Here is a 9,777-nt window from a genome sequence, read left to right on the forward strand (position 1 = left end):
AAATGTATCCTTTTTTACAAATCTTGATTATTTTCTCAAAACAGTTTACCAATAAAGCCTTCATATACTGATTACCTCTCATCTCATCTTTTATTGCTATTAGTTTGATATATATTCTGTCACCAAAACCTGTTTTTTTACGACTTACATTCCATCCCTGTGGTAGTTGATAACCATTGCTATGAATGCTAAAATGCCAATCTTACTGAAACATATAACACTTGTTGGCCTATCCCTCTGTACTGGCACAGATCTACTCTCATGAATCCTCTCAAGATCCCTCCCCCTTGACTCATTGTTCTCTCTCCTCGCTCTCTCTCTCACTCTCCTCTCTCTTCGCTCTCCTCTCTCTCTCTCCTCACTCTCTGCTCTCTCTCTCACTCTCTCACACACACACACACAGGGAGAGAGAGCGAGAGAAGGGTTGGGGAGAGAGATTGAGAGAGAGATTGAGAGAGAGAGAGAGAGAGAGAGAGAGAGAGAGCTTGTTTCCTAATATGGTCAAGACGAAAAAAGGTGAGCCAGGTAATACCCCATACACTCCTTCCTAATTATGTAAATTAGCTTACGTCACGAGACTGACCTTTCTTATAAATGAAGCGATTCTTAACTACAGCATCATATAGCAATATACGTTACAACGTTGTTGCAGTAAGTGTTTGCACAGGTGAGACGCAGACATACCATCGCTCGTTTGGTGAACTACATAGCATTGGAGTGTCTAAACTGGTTGAACGAGCCGTAACTGTGAGGAAAAGAGTAAGCTTGTGGCGTTCAGGTGTTTACTCCATCTTTGTTCTCTCGGGTTTTTCTCAAATTCAGCTATGAAGATTTGGATTGCACTTCTTCTTGCGACTTTCGCAGTGGGTGCATCAGCTCAATGTAAGTTGCTTTTTAAAAAGGTCAATGTTTTCTATCAGAAATGCATATAGTAATGTTTACGGTAGCCCTAATCTCTAGCCAATTCTGATAGTTGGAGGCTGTTGGTTGAAATTTATAAATTGTGTGAAATTTTATTGCCCTCTGCTCTAAACTGCCTACATATACACAGCCAGGCCTAATCAAGCTTTTCGGTATAATTACGCCGTTTGCTTAAATATTACAATGACGTAATTGTATTTTAGTTGCGCTCAAAGCATCAGTTTCGGTGCGCAAAGGATAGTGGGGGAGGGGGAGGTCTGTTGTGTAACCAACGCCCAGTTCGAGTTCTCTACCGGTAGGCTTAATTACACCCTCCATGGAAATTCCTCTGGAACTTCATTCTAACATGTATAATGGCTGTTTTCTAGCAGACTTGTCAATTACATCACATGTTAGCCTCATGTGTACTTGACCGGTTTGATTTGTCTTCCACAGGCACATGTGAGAGTTTTAAATGGGCTACATGTGATGGCACCCCTTGCCAGTGTGGCGTTATGGTGGGAACTGGTGAGAAGCAAAACCTCAACTGCTCTAAATGTAAGTACCTCATCAATAACAGGCCACATACAATATTTGGGACTTTTTAAAAGTCCAGTGAAACATGATTTTTTTATTTATATCTTTCTCTCTGTTAAAATGATAATGCCCTTGTAAGAGCTGTTTGAAAAGATGGCCTGAAAATTCAGCCTGTTTTGGCCTGCCAGGCAGTAAATTTGTTAATTGACCAATGATTTCCAAACCTCTTTGTTGCACTGTGGTTGGCATCCAATAAATGTTGCATTACCGCCACCTACTAGACTATTACTATCTTATACTTTGTGTGGAGAAAAGGGGATACCCTACACATTTAAAAACCCACCACCCTATTCCACTATTTAAACCTGTCTGGTCCAGCTCAGGCCAATGGCCTGGAAGGATAGGACACCAACATGGCCTGGAAGGATGGGACACCAACACACCCTGTAACTCTGACCTATTTGCATTACCTCCACTTTCTCAAAATCACTCCTACCGTCACTAATCTTTATCCTGACCATCAGTGCAAGCCTCGGGCTCTGAGAACTTCACCACACCCGCCACCTCTAATATACCCTTATTCACTTTAATTTTGCCTCAGACCTCGATCCGGTGTGCGGCTTACACTTTCCACCATTCTTTGACTCACCACCTCCCTTTCTCCCCCCGGCCATCTTCAAACGATTCCTGCTTTCAAAATCTCTGCCAATAACAACTTTTCAGTTTTCACCACTCCCAGACCGTTCTAGCTTAATTCTTGCTTGAGAAATTGCTCTTTGCTAAGAAGCTGTTTGTTTGTTTTGACTTTTTTTTTTAAATTGAACACTTGTTACCCATAAATTAGTTGATATTGCGATGACTGCATTGGACATCTTATATACTTCCTGTTTCGAATGCTGCAACGACAGCCTGTGTTCATGGGTAGAAAAGTGTCAGTCCCTGGATGTTATCATCATGAATATTATTTTATTATCCCTCCTGTCAGTGATCCCCAAATGCTTCCTGATGAAGGCAGAGATGTACCGTGCTAGGAATGGCCTGTCCACTCGTACTGGAGGAAAGCCAGTCAAGACCGCCTTTGTGGACAACGATGGCATCTACGATCCAGACTGTGAGACCACTGGTGCCTTCCGGGCTAAGCAGTGCAATAACACTAAGGAGTGTTGGTGTGTCAACAGTGCTGGCGTGCGCAGAACTGACAAGGGAGACGAGAGCCTTCGGTGTGAGAAGTTGGTGGAGACATAGTAAGTTTCTATCATGTCTTGTCATTCTTCATGCATTTTAAACGGTTACCATCGTTCATGCAGGATGTGTTTTGGGCTTTGCTGTACAGCCTATGCTACATGTGTGAACCGTACATGCTGGATGAGGAAGGGTAGAGATGCCAAAGAGTGATAGGATTCATCTCAATTCTGATGACTAGGCCATTGTACCAGGTATTTGAATCTAATCTACCCCCCCCCCTTCTCTTCTAGTTGGGTTCGCCTGGAGCTCAAGCACAAGCCAGTGAACAACGCTGTGGATGCTGCTAAATTGCAGGCGTAAGTAGTCTATTTTTATTGAATTAATATTATAGCACGCTAGTAAATTGTTGACGCGTGGAGTAACTGAACTTTATCTTAATGCAGTGCCATAGCAACTGCCATCCAGAACCGTTACAGCTTTGACAAGACCCTTGTGAAGGAGGTGGAGTACGACCCTGAGGCTCGCCTGATCGTCGTCGATGTCCAGAAGGAGAGGGGAGACCGCAAGGCCGACCTGTCTCGTATGGCTTACTACATGGAGAAAGATGTAAGCCATTACCTGTCTTTGATTTGGGATTTCACTAAAGTAAGAAAGATCAAGGTTGGGAAGATGCCTTCTGACCTCAATGGGACTTCCTGGTTAAAATGGACATTGTCAAAACCCAGATGATTAACCTGTGAATTTTCCATGTTATTCCCAGGTTAAGGTGCTGCCCCTGTTCAATGACCAGGCTAAGTTTGAGCCCAGTGTGGATGGTCAGAAGCTGGAGATGGAGGACATCTTGGTGTATTATGTAGACGAGGAGGCCCCCACTTTCACCATGAAAAGGCTGACTGGGGGAGTCATCGCCGTCATCGTGGTGGTTATACTGGCCGTGGCCGCCGGACTGCTAGTCCTCTACCTTAAGAGGAGGCGAGAGCGGGGGTACAGCAAAGCAGAGGTGAGTGGTCCAATATGTCTCATTGATTTAAAGAGCTTGAAATGTGTAAAGTGGTCATGGGTTTTATTAACGCAACCATCTGTCATTACTACAGTTTCCAATCATCAAATCATACTAACCTGTTGAAAAACCAATTGCCCCCTGATGCCTAATGTTTTGTTGCTTGTCTCTTTCAGCCCAGAGAGATGGAGGCCATGTAGACAAATATTAACCAGAGCTGGTTCTATGCTGAAATAGTAACACCTTGTATAGTGCCTTTACAACATTCTGTGTTTAATATTATTACTTGAGGGATGCTGTTTTGGTCAAATCTATTTAGCACTATTACTACGGCCCAACATTTTTATTTATGAGCTGTTGATTTAAATGCATTACCTTTAGATTTAAATGAAGATGTTTGAATGCTGTAGCTCCCGCAAATTTGACTCTGGACATCGATGCCAGTTCCACTTTAATATGTTTATTTTTTTTAATGTTCCACTATTCAGGGATTTTTTAGACCTGGGGCACCAGGTGGGTGCAATTTAGGTATCAGGTAGAACAGAACCAGCAGGCTCCAGACCTTGTAGGCAGGTTGAATACCCCTGCTGAAGATTGTACTGTTTCATATGAACTTTGTGTTTTTGATAGATTTTTAACTTTTTTTTTTTAATAAAGTATGAATTTTAAAATGTATCCTACTTGGGTTGTTTGTTGGTCAATTGCTTTTCCTCTAGAACAAGAGGTTCAGTATTTGAGCCAGGTATACCTTTTGTAAGGTGTCTCAATGGAAAATTACTGTGCAGTCAGATTTGAGGTGGGTATATGTTTACATACACCGTAGCCAAATGCATTTAAACTCAGTTTTCACAATTCCAGACATTTAAGCCTAGTTAAAGTTGCATCTTAGGTCAGTAAGGATCACCACTTTATTTTTTGAATGTGAAATGTCAGAATAATAAACTTAATTCAGCTTTTACTACTTCATTCACATTCCCAGGGAGTCAGAAGTTTACATGCACTCAAATGGTATTTGGTAGCATTGCCTTTAAATTTAACTTGGGTCAAATGTTTCGGGTAGTCTTCCACAAGCTTCCCACAATAAGTTGGGTTAATTTTGGCCCATTCCTCCTGACAGAGCTGGTGTAACAGTAAGGTTTGTAGGTCTTCATTCTCGCACATGCTTTTTCAGTTCTGCCCATTTTTCTATAGGATTGAGGTGAGGGCTTTGTGATGGCCACTCAATACCTTGACTTTGTCCATAAGCCATGTTGCCACAACTTTGGAAGTATGCTTGGGGCATTGTCCATTTGCGACCAAGCTTTAACTTCCTGACTGAACATGCTTCAATATTTTCATGATGCCATCTATTTGGAAGTGCACCAGTCCCTTCTGCAGCAAAGCACCCCCACGCTTCACGGTTGGGATGGTGTTCTTCGGCTTGCAAGCTTCCCCCTTTTTCCTCCAACTGTAACGATGGTCATTATGGCCAAACAGTTCTATTTTTGTTTCATCAGACTAGAGGACATTTCTCAAAAGTGATCTTTGTCCCCATGTGCAATTGCAAACTGTAGTCATAATTTATGGCAGTTTTGGAGCAGTGGTTTCTTCCTTGCTGAGCGTGAGCGGCCTTTAAGGTTGTCTACTTTTGTACACGTTTCCTCCAGCATCTTCACAAGGTCCTTTGCTGTTCTGGGATTGATTTGCACTTCGCACCAAAATACGTTCCTCTCTAAGAGAACGCATCGCCTTGCTGAGCGATATGACGGCTGCGTGGTCCCATGGTGTTTATACTTGCATACTATTGTTGGTACAGATGAACTAGGTACCTTGAGGCATTTGGAAACTGCTCCCAAGGATGAACCAGACTTGTGGAGGTCTACACACTTTTTTTTTTGAGGTCTTGGCTGACTTCTTTTGATTTTCCCATGATGTCAAGTGACGAGTCACTGAGTTTGAAGGTAGGCCTTGAAATACAGGTACACCTCCAATTGACTCATGTCAGTTATCTATCAGAAGCTTCTAAAGCCATGACATCATTTTCTGGAATTTTCCAAGCTGTTTAAAGGCAGTCAACATGGTGTAGGTAAACTTCTGACCCACTGGAATTGTGATAGTGAAATGTCTAAACAATTGTTGGAATAATTACTTATGCACAAAGTAGATGTCCTAACCAACTTGCCAAAGCTATAGTTACATTTGTGGAGTGGTTGAAATGAGTTTTAATGACTCCAACCTAAGTGTATGTAAACTTCCGACTTCAAATAATGAAGGTGTCTGTCGCTACCCTAGCAATAGGGATTCGTTGTCCAGAGCAGAATGGCGGGCTGTCAAGCGCCTGCCTATTCCTCTTTGGATTGGTGGATACATGTTTCAATATTTGAGGGGTGTTAGCTGCCTGTATTCAGTGGAGAGCTACTATGTTACTAGCCACATGAATATGCATAGCCATCTCGACAACGCTAATCTTTTCAAAGTTGCCAGGATGTTGGGTGTCCTGTATCAGTACACAAGCTAAATATTACAAAACTTCTATTTGATCAAATAAACCTCATGTAGCAAATATGCCATTTTGTCACAACGCAATGCCACATATCTCAAGTTGAGGGAGCGTGCAATTGTTATGCCGACTGCAGGAATGTGCACCAGGGCTGTTGCCAGAGAATTGAATCTTCATTTCTCTACCATAAGCCACCATCGTTTTCGAGAATTTGGCAGTACGTCCAACCGGCCTCACAATCGCAGACCATGTGTATAGCGTCATGGGTGCGAGCGGTTTGCTGATGTCAACATTTTGAACAGAGTGGCCCATGGTGGCGGTGGAGTTATGGTATGGGCAGACAAGCTACAAACACAATTGCATTTTAATCAATGGCAATTTGAATGCACTGAAATGCCATGAGATCCAGAAGTCCATATCTTTCAAGATATCTGTGACAAACAGATGCATATCTGTATTCCTAGTCGTGAAATTCATAGATTAGGGCCTCATGAATTTATTTCAATTGGCTGATTTCCTCATATGAACTGTTACTCACTAAAATTGTAGAATTTGTTGCATGTAGGCATTTATATTATTAAGTATATGTAAACATTGTTACCTCTAAACATAATTGTATGGCTAGTATTGGTCTTTGTAAACATGGCACTTTACTGAACCTCAGCCATGCCCATTCACACACCTCTGACTTGATCCCAGCTGAGCTCAGGCAGTGAAGAAACGGGAACCACTGAGCATGTTTACACACATTGTACAGTGTTCAAACATGTTATCTGAAGTATACAAACTACTTTTCTGGGTGCGTATCTGGATAGGCTGCCAAATAGGACTGTTAATCCATGTTATGTGGAAATTGCTTCCATCTTTCTCTATAGTTTCTCTGTAGTGCCCCCATTTCTCTTTTTGACCCCACTGCCCACAAGTCCTGAGTATGTCAGTCAATCCAGTAGAAAACCTAACTATGGTTTTAGTTCACTTTGTTTACATTCAGAGACAGTTTTGTTATTCTCCCCAGGTGAAAAGACTCAATAGGGCGTGGTAACCTCTGGTCTCTGCTCCATGTGTGTCACGCGTTCAGTATTGGTTATACTCTGTTAGAAATGCCACTGAGTGTCTGGTCTTTATAGACCTTACTATCATGGGATCATTGATACTTTTTGTGGGGGCTTTTGAAAGTATGCCTGTATTTTTCCAGGTATATTCATTACATACAGATGACGAGCTATGACCATGAACGCTTGAATGTGTGAATTGTTTATGAAAGATCTGTCATCTCTGAGCTTGTGTTAATATAAATTACTTTAAATTGAGAATGTATTTTCATGCCAGTCGATTGAGAAGGGCCTGTGTGTAGATATGACACCACCTGTTTCATGGGGCGGCAGGTAGCTTAGTGGTTAAGCGCATTGGGCTAGTAACCGAAAGGTCGCTGGTTCGAATCCCCAAGCTGAATAGGTAAAAAAATCTGTCTGATCTTGAGCAAGGCACTTAACCCTTATTGCTCTGGATAAATTGGATGCGGTTAGTCAACCTCGGCTCTGAAACTGTTTGGCATCACATCAACTCTGTTAAGTTTAGGTCCACATAATTCTCTATGGAAAGGTATGCTATTACTAACCAAGAGGTGGACTGAATTTGTGTGAGGCATGCCATCTCAGGATGGTAAACTGTATTTACTGCTCTCTTATCAAAGCTGTTGGTGTCAGAATGTCAAGTCAAACACCTTAGAGAGACTGGTTAACACCACAGGTGCCCTAAAAAGTCATCACTAAGCTAAGGACCCTGTCTGCGGTGCAAACACTTAAACGACACCCTATCCCCTCAGCCCTCAAATTAAGTGGACACTTCTGATGACGTATCATGACGTTTGACGAGTATACACTTGCGGGGCGAGGGAGGATGGAATGATTTTTAAATGGACCACCCTTGGCCGGAAATTCGTCACTCGTTCATCCCGCGTTGTGTTTTCAGCCATCGGTAGCTTGTGGGTGCTTTATATGCGCTAGTCAATTATGAGTGCATGTCTATTTAATTTAAATATATAATTATTAATATATGCCTACTGTATGATAGCTAGCAAATTAATTATCTAACTAAGGTTAGCCTGCCTAGCTTTCTGAAGGAAAATGTTTTATTTCTACAATTTCCAAAAGATGACTAACAAAAACATATTTACTTTTTACGAGACGTGTTTGTGTCATCATGTGCATTAGTAGCACAATTTCTAACTTATTTGCATTCATTTTTACTTACATTTGTATGTTGACTTCTCCATTGATGTTTTTAAGTTTTCGCAGACTTTTCTTAGCAGATGTACGATCGTTGCGAATTGAATTATGGGCAGTTTCGGGCCCCGGAGTGAATATAATCCTACACTCGCAAAGCCGACTAAAAACGAATGCTGAGGGGCTAACGTTGCAAACTTCCCTTGCTTGGCTAATCATTTGGACCGCCCTCCAAGATGGCGATGGGGATTCCCCCAAGGGAATAAGGCGAGGGTAAGTGGACGAGGTTATGTCTTTTAAGTGTTTGGACCGCAGCCCCTGGGACTAAGCACCTCCCTCTGCAAATGGATCCTGGACTTCCTGATGGGCCGACCCCAGGTGGTGAGGGTAGGTAACAACACATTCGCCACGCTGATCCTCAACACAGGGGCCCCTCAGGGGTGCGTGCTCAGTCCCCTCCTGTACTCCCTGTTCACTCTTGACTGCACAGCCAGGCATGACTCCAACACCATCATTAAGTTTGCCGATGACACAACAGTGGTAGGCCTGATCACCGACAACGACGAGACAACCTATAGGGAGGAGGTCAGAGACCTGACCGTGTGGTGCAAGGACAACAACCTCTCCCTCAACGTGATCAAGACAAAGGAGATGATTGTGGACTACAGGAAAAGGAGGACCAAGCACGCCCCCATTCTCATCGAAGGGGCTGTAGTGGAGCAGGTTGAGAGCTTCAAGTTCCTTGGCGTCCACATCACTAAAACTAACATAGTCCAAGCACACCAAGACAGTTGTGAAGAGGGCACGACAAAACCTATTCCCCCTCAGGAGACTGAAAAGATTTGGCATGGGTCCTCAGATCCTCAAAAGGTTCTACAGCTGCACCATTGAGAGCATCCTGACGGGTTGTATCACATCACCGGGGCCAAGCTTTCTGCCATCCAGGACCTCTATACCAGGCAGTGTCAGAGGAAGGCCCTAAAAGTTGTCAAAGACTCCAGCCAACCTAGTCATATACTGTTCTCTCTGCTACTGCACGGCAAGCGGTACCGGAGCGCCAAGTCTAGGTCCAAGAGGCTTCTAAGCAGCTTCTACACCCAAGCCATAAGACTCCTGAACATCTAATCAAATGGCTACCCAGACTATTTGCATTGCCTGCCCCCCCCCCCTTTACGCTGCTGCTACTCTCTGTTATTATCTATGCATAGTCACTTTAATAACTCTACCTACATGTACATATTACCTCAATTACTGCAACTAACCGGTGCCCCCGCACATTGACTCTGCACCCCCTGTAAATAGCCTCGTTATTATTTTACTGCTGCTCTTTAATTATTTGTTAATTTATTTGAATTTTTTGTACTTTTCTTAAAACTGCATTGTTGGTTAAGTAAGTAAGCATTTCACTGTAAGGTCTACACCTGTTGTATTTGTTGCATGTGACAAATAAC

At 42.8% G+C, this 9,777-nt stretch overlaps 1 protein-coding gene across 3 annotated transcripts; it reads left to right on the top strand.

Moving 5' to 3' along the window:
- The first annotated feature begins 465 nt into the window (after positions 1-465).
- On the top strand, positions 466-4,297 carry LOC106576762 (epithelial cell adhesion molecule). Of its 3 annotated transcripts, none has more exons than XM_014154136.3 (8): positions 466-525; positions 823-882; positions 1,357-1,458; positions 2,423-2,681; positions 2,913-2,978; positions 3,066-3,228; positions 3,383-3,622; positions 3,799-4,297. In XM_014154136.3, exons 1-8 carry the CDS (start codon positions 498-500, stop codon positions 3,820-3,822), a joined length of 942 nt encoding a protein of 313 aa, XP_014009611.1. In that variant the 5' UTR covers positions 466-497; the 3' UTR covers positions 3,823-4,297. The 3 variants fall into 3 exon arrangements, with proteins under 3 accessions (XP_014009611.1, XP_014009613.1, XP_014009610.1); XM_014154138.3 differs by having other exon boundaries at positions 483-516; XM_014154135.3 differs by lacking the exon at positions 466-525 and adding an exon at positions 580-667.
- The last annotated feature ends 5,480 nt before the right edge of the window (positions 4,298-9,777 follow it).

The sequence above is a fragment of the Salmo salar genome, chromosome 18 (assembly GCF_965601325.2).
Source record: "Salmo salar chromosome 18, fSalSal1, whole genome shotgun sequence".
NCBI classification, from domain to species: Eukaryota; Metazoa; Chordata; class Actinopteri; order Salmoniformes; family Salmonidae; genus Salmo; species Salmo salar.